The sequence below is a fragment of the Pithys albifrons genome, chromosome 23, assembly GCF_047495875.1.
Source record: "Pithys albifrons albifrons isolate INPA30051 chromosome 23, PitAlb_v1, whole genome shotgun sequence".
In the NCBI taxonomy this organism is placed as follows: domain Eukaryota; kingdom Metazoa; phylum Chordata; class Aves; order Passeriformes; family Thamnophilidae; genus Pithys; species Pithys albifrons.
Window position 1 is genome coordinate 3,596,906 of NC_092480.1, and position 16,598 is coordinate 3,613,503.

At 50.8% G+C, this 16,598-nt stretch overlaps 1 protein-coding gene across 4 annotated transcripts; it reads left to right on the plus strand.

Annotated features, from left to right (window-relative positions):
* The first annotated feature begins 3 nt into the window (after positions 1 to 3).
* C2CD2L (C2CD2 like) lies at positions 4 to 16,147 on the plus strand. Of its 4 annotated transcripts, XR_011699618.1 has the most exons (15): positions 4 to 1,349; positions 2,926 to 3,021; positions 3,422 to 3,541; positions 4,299 to 4,409; positions 5,230 to 5,343; positions 5,969 to 6,086; positions 6,222 to 6,339; positions 6,827 to 6,891; positions 7,470 to 7,597; positions 7,894 to 8,065; positions 8,618 to 8,719; positions 9,314 to 9,447; positions 9,934 to 10,216; positions 10,518 to 11,126; positions 14,363 to 16,147. XR_011699618.1 is itself a non-coding variant. In XM_071576444.1 (14 exons), exons 1-14 carry the CDS (start codon positions 1,101 to 1,103, stop codon positions 10,736 to 10,738), a joined length of 2,031 nt encoding a protein of 676 aa, XP_071432545.1. In that variant the 5' UTR covers positions 4 to 1,100; the 3' UTR covers positions 10,739 to 16,147. The 4 variants fall into 4 exon arrangements, 3 of the variants coding, with proteins under 3 accessions (XP_071432545.1, XP_071432546.1, XP_071432548.1); XM_071576444.1 differs by having other exon boundaries at positions 10,518 to 16,147; XM_071576445.1 differs by lacking the exon at positions 4 to 1,349 and adding an exon at positions 1,397 to 2,484 and having other exon boundaries at positions 10,518 to 16,147.
* Positions 16,148 to 16,598: the final 451 nt, after the last annotated feature.

Sequence of the window (16,598 nt, forward strand, 5' to 3'; positions counted from 1 at the left end):
CGGCCCGCCGGAGGGCGAGGGGCGGAGGGACGACTCCACCGGGTCCCATCCCAGCCCCACCAGGTCTCATCCCAGCCCCGCCGCTGTCCCCGCCCCGGGCAGCAGCGACCGCCGGGATGCCCGACTAGCGGGTACCGGAGCGCCCACAGTTCTGCCCCGCCTGTTTCCACAGATGTTGGCGAAATTCAGTGAAATCCCTTAACTCGACGTTTTCAGTGGCCAGGGCATCCGTAGCAGCTGTTGGACCACGGGGCTTTCTTTTAAATTTCCTTTCTGGGTGGGGGTGGCAGGATAGGCGCGATGTCCATGCACAGGTATTCATTCAGGTGTGAGTCGATGAGCAGAGGGGAGAGCCAGCAGAAAGTCTGGGAGCAGCAAGACTTGCACCTGTGTGGCAATCCGAAATGGTTTCTGATGGGTTTATCTGTGCCACCTAGCGAGCTGCTGCTGTGCTGAGAGCCCTCGGCTCTGCTGTGTGCTGAACTGACGCGAAACTGACTTTGTAAACTATAAATAAACCTTGAAGCGGGTATTGCCAGGGAGGAAAGCACAGCAGAGGTGCGGGGGCGGGGGGACACGGCTGACCAGAGCCCCAAGGAATGGCCAGCACCGATTCCGTGGGGCGACCAGAACTCGTGTTACTTGCGCTCCACGGCGCGGGTGGCACAAGCTGAAAGCGGACGAGGGGAAAGGCTGCACCTCGGTGGCGTGGCGTGTCCGCCTCAGTGGCGTGTCCAGGGGCTCCCAGCTGGAAGCAGCATGAGGAGAAAGGCATCGCTACCGGCAGCTCAGGGAGCCGGGGCTGTCACAGTGCCAGAAAGGCAGGGCCACGGCGGCAACAACCATGAGGTTTTTCCCGCGTGTTTTTCCCGCGGGAACCGGGGCGGCCCCTCCGTGCCGCGGGGGGCGCGCGCTCCCGGCGCGCCGGAAGGAAGGAGGCGGCGGCGGCGTTGGCGGGAGCGCGCGCGGGGCCACGTGCGCCCGGTGGTGCCGCGAGCGGGCGCGCCGCCGCCTCCCAGCTCCTTCCCGTTCCCCCTTTCCCCTCTCCCCTCTCCCCCGCCGTGCCGCCCGCCATGCCCTGACCCGCCGCCTCCCGCGCCATGGGGCCGGACCTGGGCTGGGCCGCGCTGGTGCTGCTGTTCGCCGCCTCGCTGCTCACCGTGGCGGCCTGGCTGCTGCAGTACTGGCGGAGCGCGGCCCTGCGGGCGCCGCGGCGGCGCGGGGCGGCGGCGGCGGAGGAGGCCGGGGCGCGGGCGCTGCTCGCCGCGCTGCTCGCCCTGCGGGCGCTGCGGGAGCAGTGGCAGCGGGCGTGGGTGCGAGCGCTGAACAGCCAGGCGCGCCGGCACGGGGTACGGCGGGGCCCGGCGCGGGGGGCGGCGGCGAGGGGGGCCGAGCCGAGCTCGGCTGGGCCGAGCCGGGGTGAGGCGGGGCTGTGCCCGCCCTCCCTCCATCCGCGGGGCCGGGGCAGGGGCAGCGCTCCCCGGCCGGGCGAGCCGTGCCGGGCTATGCGGGCCGCGCTCCATAGCCCGGGTCGGGCAGGGGGACCCGCGGCTGTGGCCGCTCCGAGGTTCACACAGCAATCTGTCGGGAATTTGTGTTGTTTGTTTCCTGTAATCTCCCGCTGTTACCGTTATACTGATCTGTAGTTTTGGAGTTCGTGGAAGAGAATGTGCCTCGCTGGTTCCGTATGGAAATAATGGCATTATAGTTGTACTGCCCGCAAGGCAGGGGCTTAATGCCCGTACAAAGCTCTGGTCCAGAGCGGTCCGGAGTCTGTTGTAGTCTCTCTTTTTTTCTGTCGTGTGAACAGGAAGGGGGTGCATTTCTATTAAGTTATATATGGGGAAGTTAATTATAGTGAAATACAGGAAAATATGGGGAAATCAAGAGGTATAAAAGGTTAGCATGAGCCTAACGTGGTTGAAGAAAAGGCAGTTAAAGCCTTGAGGAACGATGCAAACTTGTGTTTGAGTTTTCCAGCAAGGTAGGAGAAGTATCTCCCCTTTGGATAAAGGGACAAATTCTAGGCTAAATTCAGCATGAAGTGCATCCCCCCCCAAGGGAATGCACCCTCTGCTTCCATGCCCCTCCTCACAATACCCCATCAAAGTGTTGCAGTTGCCAGTATCTGATATGCTGTGCTTTCCTGTCACATGCTTAATTACTCAGATTCTTGCAAAATGACCTGGATTTATAAGTTCCAGAATTTCGAACTCCTGTAAAGTGAAGATTAGTTGTTGGCTGAAATGGCATGGAAGCCCCTGGAGGTTTTGTTCAGGGATGTTCTTAACTCTTTATCTTGGTCTTGTATTTCTCAAGAAGGGTTCTTTGTACAGAACCAGTCCTGTCATATGGGGATGTGGGGAAATCCTCAAATGAAGAAGAGGGATGCCCCCACAGTGGACATTGTAATCTAATAAACCAGGAGAGGATGGAAAAAAAGGAACAAGTTGTGCATAGAGGCTGATGTACCATATGCTGAGGGTGTGAATTTCGTTGTTGTTAATTGTTTGTTTACTTTGAGGGGTTTTTTATTTTGGTGGTGGTGGTTTGGTTGTTTTTCCCTTGGAGTAGGATTAGCACAGAGGGGAGAGAGAGGAAACAGCAAAGCTTTGCAATAGAGAAGGGTCAACACACTTGACCTACAGTTGTCTACTATCCAGAACAATTTTTTAGTCTCATTTGGCCTTATCTGTCTGCAATTAACACAGTGTTCATGAGTTTGAACCTTAAGTGGAGACCTGGTTTCTTTGTATGAATGAGCCAAGGTGGGTAGAATTGCAGTGTGGGATGGTTTTGTGTGCTGGGGGATTTGGGAAAACAGACCAGAGCCTCTCTGGGGCCCCACATCAGAATGATTCATCCTCCTTGGAACTGTCTGGGCTACTCTGGCCACTGGGAACTAACAGAGTTTTCTCTTTGTAGAGTTCAGTGCAGATCACATTTGAGGAGGGTCCTCAGTTACCACCAGCTGCAAATATAAGTTGTGTGACGTGCAAGGGACAGTCTGATCACGGCATGGTAAGGTCTTGCTGTTGAATTGTGCAGTGTGGGGTTTCTCCCTTGGCTGCTGGTGTGTTCTGTGGTGCCTTGACCTTTGTGATGGGGATGATGGGACTGGGGAAGTTTGAGGTGAGGTCTGTTGTAGCCTCCTGTTTGGAGGGCTGGAGCTGCACACCAGTGAGCTCTGGGAGAGCACTGGGAGGGGAGATGTGTTGGTGGTGCACTTGGGGTGTGTGAGTGCTGAGCCCAAACATCATCTCGTGCAGTGGAGAGTCAAGAGAGCTCCTGTCACCAATTTGCCCTCACTGCCTCATGTACAGAGCCTGAAGTGGCAGGTTTGCAGTGTGGAACTTGGTGAGAGTAGCAACACAGCTGCCTCTTGCTGGGACAGAAACCCATCTCTTCCTTTTCTCTCCAGGTGCTGTGCTGCCATCTGTCAGCTGAAGCTGTGAAATTCCCTGTCTCTGTTACTCAGCAGTCCCCAGTTGCTGTTTCTGTGGACACCTATCATGTCACTTTGGCTGTGCTGCAGGCTCAGGTAAAAAAGTTACACATTGACCTTATTATTTCATCCAGCCCCACACTGACTGAGAAAGGAGGACCCGATTTAGTGCAGATAAAGACCTCATTGTGCTGGAAGAAGCAGCATGCTGTCACTACCATTTGGTGGGGTGGCAGATACTCCCCATCTGTGTGCCCAGTCCTGTTTTCTGAGTCTTGTTCTGCAAATTTTGGCTATGAAATGTAGCTGTAAGAAAATCCAGAGAGCTTTGAGGCATGGCAGCATTCTATAATGTGTTTTTAAGTGGGTATTTGAGAAGAAAGAAGTCCAGAGAATTCAGTTCCACTCAGGGCACAATGGATAGGTAAAAGTTCATCCTGTGCATATGTACAAGTTGTGGTAGTTGATGTGAAAAAGAAATCTATTGTGAGGAGTAATTTGCTTCTCAGTGTTCCCTTTATTACATTCACAAGACCATGATACAGCTTTTCCTGTGTGTTGAATATTGGAGGTGCTTCTTCCAGAACAGAAGGTTTGTGAAACCAGAATGGGTGGTAGCTCCACAGTCACTTTGTGGCTGGATTTGATTTCTCTGGAGTGTGATTTTGTTCCCATTGTGATGGAGGACATGACACTGGAGATGGTGTCTTGCTTGGAGGCTGCATTCATTCATGCTATAGCTAAATAAATAAATAAATAAATAAACAAATAATAAAAAATAAGGTCATGGTGAAATGAGAAGCATGTAATATAAACACCAACTGTTCCTGACTGCATATTTGTTCTGGGCCAGGTGGAGATCCACTTGGAGGAGATACAGAATGAGGGTCTCCTGGTGTCCTGGGCATTCAAGGACAGACCAGACTTGGACCTTTCGGTTCTTCCAAGACTTCAACTTCCTGAGGTCAGTGGTGCATGGTGGGAGACTGACCTTGAATGGAAGGGAGGGAGGAGTGGAAACAGCCTTCAGCTGGGAGGAAGGCTGCTGTGGAGGGGAAGGGTTGGCAACTCGTTGGCAATTCTTTGACCCTGGAATCGATACTGGGACAGCTGTGTCAAAATGGTGCATCTTCAAGAGGGCTGAAGTGGTGCCAATATCTATTGAAGGTTTTCTGTCTATGTGGGCTTCTCCTGCTCTTGTCACATGTAGGGCTACAAAATGAGCTGGGTGGCCACTTTTTTCCTGTGTGAGGTGGTGTTTGCTTGTTGTTGTGTTTGTTTGGTTTTGTTTGGCTGGGATTCTTTTGAAAGATTAATGAGGGGAACCTGTGGGTGTTGGAGGTTTAATGAGCTGAATGTGGGTGTGCTTGTGCTTCTGTGATCCAGATAGGTTGGTTGATTTGTTTTATTGACACCCTTGTGACTTTATGCTGAGTAGATGCAGGAATGTGTCTGTTTTCCCAAAAGTGCAGTAGTAGCATCTCATGTGGTAGTGAGGATGTGACAAACTATGAAAGCTGTATTGTAAAAATTCACAATGGGTAAGACCACAGATGTTGAGGCCTAGTTTGTCTCTTTTAGATAGCTTGCATTTGCCTGCAGCTGCTACGCAGGAGCTCACTGGGGAGAGTGAGTGTGGGATACAGGAAGAGTATGTGGGAGGTTATTACTGGGAGAGACTGTGCAGCATCTTAGAGGCTTGGGAGGCAGTTGTAGCTGTAAAACAAGAAAATATGTTATTTTTTATGACTTTCCTGCATTTCCTCTTGATTTGTGGAGAGAAGGATGAAGGGAGAGTGGATCTGTCCACGATAAAGGATCTGATTGAGGATACCATTGTCAGCACACAGCCAGCCATGATGGTGAACCTGATGGCTTGCACTGCTGGAGCCAGCTCGGTAAGGCACTCCCTGCTGTCATTCTTGTGCCTCAAACTCAGGGCCCAGGACCCTTCTGAGAGCTGAGGCTCAGGCAGGAAGCTGAGGGTTGAATCTCACTTCTGGGTGACAGCTGAATCCTGGCCTGCACTGTCATAGGAATTGGGGTTCTGCAACATGGGGCATAAGGATAATTAGAAACTGCTTGGAAGGGCAACTCTGTTTGTGCCTTGTTTCTTGAATGCTGATTGTTGGTTGTGTTGTTGTGGAGCCAAACTGCCTGAGACACATCTCTATTTTGGCAATCTCCCCTGCTCTGAACACCAAGGCTCTGTCAAGGGCAGTCTTTGCAGCCATGGAATGGTCCATGGTTTGTCATCATCAGTTGAGAGTCTGGCAGCCAGCAAGCTTGTTCTTGCTTGTCTCCTTTCCTGTCTGCCTTAAACTCCCCATCTGAAATAACATCAGAGCCCACTGGAGCTTGATAGCTTGGGAAACCTGCAGCATTTCTTGATGGCTCTGTGGGTGTTCCTGTGTTGGTGTGAGGAGCTCCTTAGTAGATCTGAGGACCAAGTTTGTGCATCTTGCTGCTGTCTGTTGGCGAGTGAACGATAAAGGCATCGCTGTCACTCTCATCATTCCTCAGGTACCCAGCAATAAGCTGAGTCGAGAGTCCCCATCTGGAGTAGCAGCAGCCCCTCTGGGTTCTAAGCTGTTGCTCCGGAATCTTCGAGTGCTGAACTTGGGCTGCCAGGGGAAGGGAGGTAAGCCTGAAAACATTGCTGATCCACAGGGGTGAGATTGGAGTGAGTGGGTTTGAATGGAAAAGAGGGGCATGTCTGCTGAACCACTGCCTCGTGTTGGTGAGTGCCTGTGTGCCCTCTGCCCCTCTGTTGCAGGAGGTGGGGAGATGTGCTGTGTGGCAGAGCTGGACAGCCCCCCACAGCAGAAGTGGACGAGGCCAGTGACAGCTGGCAGTGCTGCAGGAGAGATGGAGTGGAATGAGGAGCTCTTCCTGTAAGTGTCTGCCCTGCCTCCAGACTGGCACAGTCTCTGGGTGTCATTCCCACACCGCAGTAACAATTGTGGGTGGTGCAGAGGTGGAGTCTGTGCTGCCCCTGTGCTGGGGCTGCTGCTTCCAGCAATTGGCCCCAGCTTGTGTGTACATATTTCTCACAATTCTGGACACTCTGTGTGTTAACTGGGTGATCTGAAGCACTGATTGTAGAAGCAGCAGGTGCAGGAGGGCTGTAATGTGTATCTCAGCCTTCTAGACAGACTGCCTTGTCAGCTTCCTCTGGCAGCCTACCCAGCCCTCCAGGGGACATGAACCAGAGTTCTCTTCTGTTTAGTTTCTGCCCCAGACATGTCCTCCAAAGCAGTGCATGCATACTGTGACAAGGTGTGTGAGATTTGAGGGAGAGAAGATACAGAATGGAATTGTTTGCTCTGTGGCCACTGGAAAGAGTTCCTAACAGCAGCCCATCTTTCTCTGTTTCAACAGGGAGTTGGGACCTAAAAGCAAAGAGCTGAAGCTACAGGTGCTGGGGAACAGTGATGGAGTGGGAAGTGAGTATGGGCAGCCATAAGATGGGTTGTAAGACAGGGACTAAAATGCTTAAGGGACTTACTGTGCTTTCAGCTTGTGGTAGTTCTGTGTCGGTATGATGTGTGATGAACTCATTTTCATATCCAGCTTTATGTGGGATTCTGACTGTGTGAAATAACTCAGTTCTGTTTTTCTTACCTGAAGGGTCTGACCTTCAGCCAGGAGGTTCCTGTGGCCTGCCAGTCTCTGCTCTGAAACACGAGAGGCATGTGGGGATTTGCCCCCATGTAATACTAAAACGTCACTGAAGGCTTTTAACTCTGTTCATTTGTACTCAGGGACTAACTGCAGCACCTGTTTTTGATGGAGGCCACACAATGACCACCTTTTTAAGGGTCAACCAGGGATTTCTGGAATGTTAAAAGAGGAGTTGGGGAATGCTCCTCACCCTTTGTCCCTCTTGAACCTGTGAGATAGCATTGTGGGGATCTGCTTTGTTGGCCCAGGGGGCTGCTTCTCAAGAGCAGGGAGATGCCTGGGAGATGTCTGAGGTGCTAAGGTCGTTTGGTGTGTTTCATTTTCCTGTTCCTTCTTGCAGATGTGCTTCTGGCATATGCCACACTGTTGATTGATTCTTTGGGCAAAAGACCATCTGGGAGGCAGGTCTGCTCACTGACCCCAGGAACTGGGCAGTCACTGACACCTGAAGCCACCATTACACTGGAGGTGAGCTCACAATTTCACAAGCTCTGCACTGATGTGTGCTGTGGAACTGTTCATGATGTGAGCCTCTAGCTGGAGACAGACATATTTGGGGCTGAGCTCAGCACAGGGGACTGGCAAACCCTGTTGCCAAGGAGGGGTATTGCCTGACCCTTGGTCCCTGAGGCTCCCTCTTAAACTGACACTGAAGTGAGGATGGCTCCTCAGTGCCCAGAGCCCGAGCTTCTATTACACAAATATGCCTGCCTTTCCATCTGGGAGGAGCAGAGCCTCTCTGAGCCATGCTTTCCTCTTTACAGCTGCTATTCCAGGAGTCTCCTGCCTCTCTGAATGCTCAGCACACCACATCTCTGCGAAGCAGCATCACCCCCACGAAGAAGGTGGAGATGGACCGGACCATCATGCCCGATGGCACCATCGTGACCACTGTCACCACCATCCAGTCCCGGCCCAAGGCAGACTGCAAACTGGGTGAGGCTGCCCTGCAGCAGGTGTACTGTGCAGGTGGCTGCTATGGCAGCACAGTGGTAGCTCACACAGGTAGTAGCAAACCTGTTCAGCCATCACATGTGGTTATTGCAGGCTTGCACCTGCTTTTGTCCTGTGGGTCTGAACATGGGCATCCTTGCTGTTCCCTGAGAGCCTTGTGGCTGGCTGGAAACTCGTGTGTAGCCCTGGGGGAGGGAATTGATGCAGCCCTGTGTTTATGGGGAGGTGAGGGAGGGATGAGCCTCTCTCACACCCTTTGGTGTTGGGAGTTCTAATGCCTATGTTGTCACATAACTTCTGTGTGATGTTGGGCTAAGTGTTTAGCCCAGCTTCCTGTTTCCTTCACTGCTGAAGAAGTTATTCTGTATGTACTGAATATGGAGCCAAAAACTGCCTCATCCCTGGGAGTGTTCAAGGCCAGGGTGGATGGGACTCTGAGCAAACTGGGTTGTGTGTAGGGGGGCCACAATACAGTAGCACAGTTTAAGCTTCATCTCCACTTACTGATATCCCTGTGTCTTTTTTGCTGTGAAGATTCACCATCAAGGTCACCTTCCAAGGTGGAAGTGACTGAAAAGAAGACAACAGTGCTTTTGGAGACTGGCTGTCCTCCTGGCCCCTTGCCCAGTGGTACCCGTAAGTGCTTGGGAATTCGAGGCTTTCAGTGGAGTGACTGTGCTCAGCCTGTCCTGGAAAGTGGCAACCTGAGTGTGGTTCACTGAGCTTGTTTACATTTGCTGGGGCAGAGGATGTCCAGGTGCCTGAGTGAGAGGACTGACTGGTGGTGGGGTGGAGGCAGGTAAAAGATATTCCACTTTGGCTGTCCAGTCAGTGACTCTGAGTGTTTCTTTGCTTGACAAGAACTTTCCAGGCTGTCTGGACCCAAATAACTTTGGTCACCCTGCACTCAGGGCTCTGATTCTATCCAAAACAGTGCACTGCAACAGTTTTGACAGTTTGCAGCCGCAGCTGCCCAAACTCTTGTGAGTCTTTGGAAGCCTTTTTTTGAGTGGGAGGGGATCTTAAAGATATACCTGGTGGGAAATGCCTAAAAAAGCCAAGAGTTATGCAGAGCTTCCTTCCTTAGGGTGATTTCGACAAGTCTGTACTAAACTCAGTTTCCAGTTAGTTTACATGTAAGTTGCCTATTACAAGTGTTGTGGTCAGCAAGCAACCCTTAGCCTGTGCTGAAGGTTGTTACTCAAGCATTGGTGTTTCTCTTGTGCTCAGGCGATGGTCAAATGCCCAATGGCTTGGACCCCGTGGCTGAGACGGCGATCAGGCAGCTGACAGAGACTAATAACAAGACCACCAAGAAGACACCAACAAAACGTAGCACTCTGATCATCTCAGGAGTTTCCAAGGTCTCTGGTAGTTCAGAACTGCATTTCCAATCTGGGAGGTTGTCTCTAGGGATGTGTGCATGAAACTGCCCTGTCCTGTAGGGACCAGTGTGGGAAGGTTCCAGCACAGATGACTGGCTCAGCAAAAGGGTTTTCCTGCTTCCCAGTGAGGGTTGAAAGGTACCTTGCCAGTCTACAGGGCAGCTGCCTGTGGGAGTTTGCAAAGGGCAGCTGCAGAAGGGGAGGCTGCTGCCATAGCTGGTTTTGAACCTTGTGGAGAATACAAGTTCTCCTTGAACTTGGCTATGAGAGTGAGGAATGTGCTGCAGAATGCTTTGTAATCAGCAATGTTCCAGTGTGTTTCAGCAAAGAGTGACAGCTGTGCATCGGTGCTGTCTGATGATCAGAAGTGGAGTGTCCCTATGTGGGTGTAGATGGAAGCAGGGGGATGAATTCAGTCCTTTTGGTCCTGTCTCCATGTCTGTCTGCCCTTCCAACCCCCTGCAGGTACCTATTGCTCAAGATGAAATGGCACTTTCTCTGGGTTATGCTGCATCCCTGGAGGCCACAGCATGTGGGGACTCTGCTGCACAGGGCACAGCTGATGGGATGCAGGATCCTGCTGAGCTGTCCCGGCCGCTGGAAGCATCGGCATCGGGACAAGGGACCAGCCAGGAGCTGGATGAGACAACGCGATCGGACATCTCTGAAAGACCATCAGTGGAAGATGTGGAGTCTGAAACTGGCTCCACAGGAGCCCTTGAGACCAGGAGCTTGAAAGATCACAAAGGTAAGGATGAACTGTTAGATGGTAGCCTGTGGTACATGAGGACAAACTGACACCTGAGTTCTCCACCTGAGCGTGGAGTCTGCAGCCAGCTTTTGGCATGATGAAGAGCAGCTTCTTAGTGGAGCCTGGAAGAACCTCTCTCTCCTGTGCTGGGATTTGCTGACCTGCTGGGACTTTGGCTGCAGGGGGTGGAGAGGTCCTTGCTGCATATCTGAGGATGGTTGGGTGTGTTCCTGTCCCTGCAACTTGCCAGGGCAAGATGCTCTCATGGTTTCTGTTTCCTTCCTTTCTGTCTCTGCAGTCAGCTTTCTTCGGAGTGGCACCAAGCTCATCTTCCGGAGAAGGAGCAAGCAGAAGGAGGCGGGTCTGAGCCAGTCACACGATGACTTGTCCAATGTCACTGCCAACTCCACCACCAGGAAGAAAGCCGGGAGCTTCTCTCACCGCCTCATCAAGCGCTTCTCCTTCAAGTCTAAATCCAAACCCAAAGGTAGTGACAGCACATCAGCTGGTGAGAACTGAAGGAGGGAGAAGCCCATCGGAAAGATTTCTGAGAGATCGTTTTCTAGTCTCTTGTCTTCCCACTCCATGGTATCTGTGACCTGCAGTCCAGTTCTTTCCAACTTTGGCTGAGGGAAGACACCCCAGTGCTTTACGCCATTTGGGGAGTGGAGGTGGCAAACCCAGGACTTAGGCTGCTTGTCTGCCTTGGCTTAGCCCTCTCTGATTGTTGTACCCCACTGTGCTCTCCCAGAAAATCCAGGTGGCATGCTAATCCCCCTGGGTGTCCCAGGAGCTGCAGAAGTGACTCCTCCTGTGTAGCCATCTGGCAGCATCAGGTGCCTCTTGGAAATGGGAGGCAGGCCTCTCAAGTGGCAACCTTCAGAGTTACAGATCAAGAACCTACTGGGTGAGCAACACTGCTGAGAAGTGTGGGGTGTAGCGAGAGAGATGATGGTCACTGACAATCTAAATGCTCTTACTGCTTGTGCTTGGTACAGAGGCTGTACCCTGAGGTGAGCCCGGGGCAGTGTGTTCCTGGGCTGTGAGTTGGCAGGAGAACAGGCTGTGGTTCTCCACCTGGGAACTGTCCCTGGAACAATCCCTGGTTCGGACAGCACTGGGGAACCACTGCTTTCTGTGCTGTGCTGGTGAAGGGAAGGAGTCTCTAAGAAGAAGGAAGTTTTAACCACTGCACAAGTGTTTGTAGGAGCCTGGGCTCTTGGAAGAATGCCTGGTCAGTGCTGTCAGTTCTGGGCATTCACCCTGTGACGCAGCTCTCCTTCCACAGCTGTGTTCTTGAACAGGGAAGGGGCTGTGCTGCATGTCCACACCAGCTGTCCTATGAGCAGATCCCTTACCCTTGGGGGTGGTTGGGGTGTTACTGAAGGGATGCCAGGCTGTCTTCTGGACCTGTGGAATGCCCAACCTGGCACACTCTTGTTCTTGTGCCACGGGCTGGCACCATGCTGGGCATGGATGGCAAGGACTGTGGCAAGGAGTGTGTGGTGGAAGGGCAGTCTGATGGGGAGCCTGAAGGCACGTGGCAGGAAGAGAGGCTGGAGTTTACATGTTTTCACTGGTGAAACGGTTTCCTGTAATAGAAGGAAGCTTTCTTGATTTCACATGGTATTTCCTTTCTTCTAGTAAACCTGATCCACTGCATTCAAACAGAGGGGGCATTTCTGCAGTGGGTATTTGCAGAGGAAGGGGCATGCAGGGGAGTATCGACTCCTGGTGTGAGAGGAGACTGCCCTTCTTAGAGGAGTGGTTGTCTGGTCTCCTGACCTGTGCACATTGTGAATATAATACCCCCAGAGGCTCCTTTCAGAAAGCATAACAATGCTCTCTGGAGAAACACCCCTGCCCTGTCAGCATGCCTGGTTTGAGTGGGACCTCCTGTTCTCCTGTGGATTGTAAGTGAAGGAAGTGGGACAGAGAGGAGGAAACAACTCACCCAAGAGGTATTGCCTGAGCCTGGCTGGATTCACCAGCTCTGCTCTCCTGTTTCAGTACCTCCCAAGGTGGCAGCTGTCACACTGCCTTGTGCAGGATGCTACCAGCTGAAAAAGTAGTTCTCTTGATGGCACCCATAAAACACATGTTCTTTGGAAGGACAAATCCTGACTTACTGCTGCCATGTGCTGTTTCCAAAGACTGGAACATCTCTGGATATGTCGCTGCAAAGGATTTCCAGGCAGGAGCTTCAGGGTGTCTCTTGAGTGTTGGTGCAGGGAGGGAAGGCCAGAGTCACTTGGGGCTTGACATGAAAGTGCCAGTGTGTACCAGCAGGAGGGGCTCCTTGTTTTTCCTGCTTGTTCCCCCTGTGTGAAAAATGAGATTGGTCCAGCTGGCTGAGCAGGAACCTCTTCATTTGTTTTGGTGGAGGAGTCTTTGTCACCCTCAAGCTCTGCCATGTCTTGTATCCTTTGTTTCTTTGCATGTCCACATGGCATTCTGGCTTTGTTTGCAGTTCTGAGAAGTCTCTGTTTCTTGCTGAAGATCATTTTCCTGGACACAAGTGCTCTGGTGCTGGTGGAAACTGACAATCTGTGGCTCTTTTGTAGGGATCCAGCTCCAAGTTGGATGTGGCCTTCCTTTGCTGGGTTGGTGTCACACGTGGTGCTGTCCTTCCCCAGCACACCCTTGTTCCCAGAGTCCCAGGGAGTGGTTCCAGTTTGGCATTCTCTCTTGCACCATCCCCTGTGACAGTACTTGATGCTTGAATCTTGGCTTTTATTTATTCTTTTTAATACCATGTCAGGGTTGCTTTGGATGAAGAGTGCTGGTTGAACCCAAACATTGCTGCTTCTCTAGTGGCATGGCTGTGAAGCCTTGCATTAGAAACAGTGGTTTGAGTGGAAATGAACTTGGAAAAGAGCAGTACTTCAGGTGTGGGTTAATCACAGGACCTACCACGAGTCTCATTTGATAGTCCTGTGTTCTTTTCTTTAAACTGCAAGAGGGGCTTGAGCTGTTGTGGTGAGGAGTGACTGAGGGTGCTTCTGAATCAGGGATCTGGGGCTTCTGCACACAAGGTCTGTGGGTGTTGTCCTTGTTGCTGTGGACTGGAGGCAGAAAAGGTGAGATTTGTGTGCTACAAACACATGCCAAGAGTCTCAACGGGCATATTTTGATCTTGCTCTGAAAAGGAAGTGGTAGAAAAGGGAGTGAAACTGAAACTCGAGTTCCTCACTGCCCTTGGGGACCAACAATCCCTTTCTAGCCATGTTAAATGGGAATTCCTGTCCTGTGTCTGTGAGCTTTCCTGTGTTTGTTCCTGGTTAGCTCCAGGCTATGCTTCCCACTCACAGTGAAGGTCCTGTTTTTGATTTTGAGCTTTGATGTGGCAGAAGACTCTCCTGCACTGCTTGGCAGAATGAATGGCAAATGGGAAGCGTGATGGTGGGGGCACATCTTCCTTTGAATTTTTTGATCACAGGCAGTAAATTGCTCTGCAAATTCATATCTTGCAAAGGAAAGAGGTATTGTCAAGTGCTGACAGAGCACATCCCAAACATTGTCCTGAATCTGCTCGTGTTTCCTAGTGGAGATGTATTTTCTGCCATTTTGTTGCTTCTCAAAGTCATAGGGCTGATATTGTAACCTTTTATATTTTAAATACTCCTGGTAAGTGAGATTGCTTTTCAGGGTGTTGGGCTAAACTGCTGTTTGAGCAACAGGATAGGGGGGAAAGTGCTCAGCTGTGTGCACTGGAAGTCTTTTAGTTCTGATACACCTGATCGACACGTTGATCCTTCTTGTCATGTCTGTACAAGGATCCCTTTCTCCTTCACAGGAACGTTTTCATCCCCCAAGCAGCAGGTACTGGTTTTGTTAATCCCAGTTGTGTGAGCACTGGTGGCTCTCCTGGCTTCCAAAGATGTGTGCAGTAACGAGTCTGCCTGGTGGGGGAGATGTGGTTATTGCTGTGAGAAGCAATTCTTCTGTCCTGGTCTTCTCAGAAAGCAAAGGGAAGGTCACACAGGGCTTTGGCCTCCTGAAACTATAAAGAGAGTCCCTGGGAATTCCCCCCATAGAACTGCTGCTTAAAGAAACCTCTTCTGTGTTTAATCCCTGCCTGTGCTTCTGCCTTTGGGACAGAAGTGGTATTTGAAATCTGATTTCTTTGTTTAACTTCTCCAGATGCCCCTGCCCTCACTCGGTGCTGCTGCAGAGTCTGTGACATTTCCCAGTGCTGGGACCCCAGAGCAGCCCTGGGAGTGGTGAGGCTGCCATGGAACTTTGCAGGCTTGGATAATCTGCAGCTGGCAGATCATTGTCTCAGGGTAGGCTCAATATTTGCACCTTGTGGAATTGGTCCTTGACCAAATATGTGGTGGAAGAGGAGCAGTGTCTTGGATGCATGGAGGCTTCTGAAGGGGTTCAACCTTCTGGGGGCCTGAGTTCCAAATGCTGTTTCACTGCCAGCTACACAAACACCAACAATGAATGAAGCCAAAGTAGTAATTTTGGGGTTTTTTGTTTGTGGGGTTTTGTTTCTTTGTTGGCTGTTTTTTTGTTTTTATGTTGTTTTTTGTTTTTTTGTTGTTGTTTTTTTGGGGTTTTTTTGTTTGTTTTGACTTTGTTTGGTTTTGTTTGTTTTGATTTTTGTTTGTTTTATTTTTGGTTTGTTTTCATTTGCTTGGGCATTTCCAGTTTTTTGGTTTTTGGTTTTTTTTTTTCCATTTTGGCTGAACAGAATTACTAGAACTTACCTATGCTGTGTATTTTTACTTCTCTGAAGAAAATAGATTTGCTCTTACTGCAAGGATGCTTGTAAGTGTATTTCTCTCTGGATACACCCTCTCCCTATTCTTTAGTAAGGCTTTTTTTAGGAGCCTCCTCGTCAAGAAAAACCCTCAGTGTTGCCCCATGAGGGGCACAGGAAGAAATGAAGGGAACTACAAACCCTCAGTGTTCTGAGGGTGCTGAAGGCTTGGGGATGATGGGTGCCTGACTGAGGCCAGAGGGACTGTGTGTGTGCATGTGGTTGTAATTAGATAATTGCAAATGCCCGTACTGGGAATGCTGCAAAGGGACTGGGGACAAGGGTGGTGGGTCAGGAGAGCCTTCTGTGCCATTTGTATCCATTTCTTGCATGGACCTGAGCAAATGAGTCCCATTCCTGCCCCTGCAAGCACCTTCCTGCTGCTTGTGTAGCTGAAGGACAGGTTTTTAGGCAGATTGACTGAAGTGGGGAAGAGCAAGAGAAGACAACTTGAATGGAGAGCTGGTTCAGTGGAGGTGAATGTAGTGAGAACTCACCACCCTGATGTCAGAGCACCAGGAGCATGTGCTGTTTCTAGACTAGAACTGGTGCACGGCAAAGTTTACTCTTACCAGTGTTTTTGTTATGCTTTTTTGTCTCTAGCAGTGCAGTTTCCTTCCCTCAACAGCTTCTCTTGGCTCACTGTTTGCTAAACCTACAGAAGGATCATTTCTGGGTAGCTGGGGAGACACTTCAGTGTTGGGAGGCTGCTGGTGGTGTGGGTTTGATCTTTTGCATCGTTCTCTCCTCCCCACCTGCCCCCACTGCAAGGTGGGGGGAGTCTCTTGGTACAGTGACAGTTCCAGTGGTGGCCAAACCTCTGGCAAAGGTCTCTGTGTGCTTGTGATTCCACAGCTCCTTCTACAGGCATGACTGCTCCACACCACTTCTCCTTGCTTGTGAGGTGCTGGACCAAATACCCACATGGAATTTGAATTAGTGCCCCTCCTTGTGTGTGCTCTTTTGTACTTTGATGCCTTCTCTCTGGGTGGATTATTTTAACCCCAGATTGTCTGGGGGGAAATGAATTGGAACTGCACAGCTATTTAAGAGAGGAGAATAAAACTACTTATGAATAAATGAAGTTCTTGCACCTTTGTAAATCTTGAAGAATTCTATTGCTGTGTAATGGCTGAATCTGTTAACTTATTAAACCACATGGAAATCTAAACCTGGTCCTGAGTCTGACTTCTTATCTGGTGAAGTGCTGTGAGTTACCCTTCAACCTGTCCTTGTCTCCTCTAAATTCTCCCACTCAAATGATGTCAAACCGTGAGGGTCCTCTCATCCCCTTTGCCCCTTGCATCCCCTGCCCCTTAGCTCTTGACTCCTTTTCCCCTTCCTTTCCCTCTCCATTCATCCCCACCCCCTTCTCTCCCCTTCCCCACCTTTTGTCTGCTCTCCATGGATCTATCACAGCATCTCTCCCTCACAGATACATAAAACCAAATCTGCTGTACAGTATGGTCTGTATGGACCCTGAGTTCAATTCACACATGATGACACAAGAACTGTTACCCTTCTTTACTCAAACCACACATTGGGTGCCAATTTTGTCTCAGTTTAAAAGAAACCAAGATGTCTATCAAGAAAAGTGAGGAATCCTGGACT

What these genes read in the sequence shown, in the direction of transcription:
- C2CD2L (XM_071576444.1), top strand. Translation starts at nt 1,101, where the DNA reads ATGGGGCCGGACCTGGGCTGGGCCGCGCTGGTGCTGCTGTTCGCCGCC. An exon ending in GGGCTGCCAGGGGAAGGGAG is followed by an intron (nt 6,087 to 6,221) that starts GTAAGCCTGAAA and finishes CCTCTGTTGCAG; the next exon opens with GAGGTGGGGAGATGTGCTGT. An exon ending in AAGCCACCATTACACTGGAG is followed by an intron (nt 7,598 to 7,893) that starts GTGAGCTCACAA and finishes TCCTCTTTACAG; the next exon opens with CTGCTATTCCAGGAGTCTCC.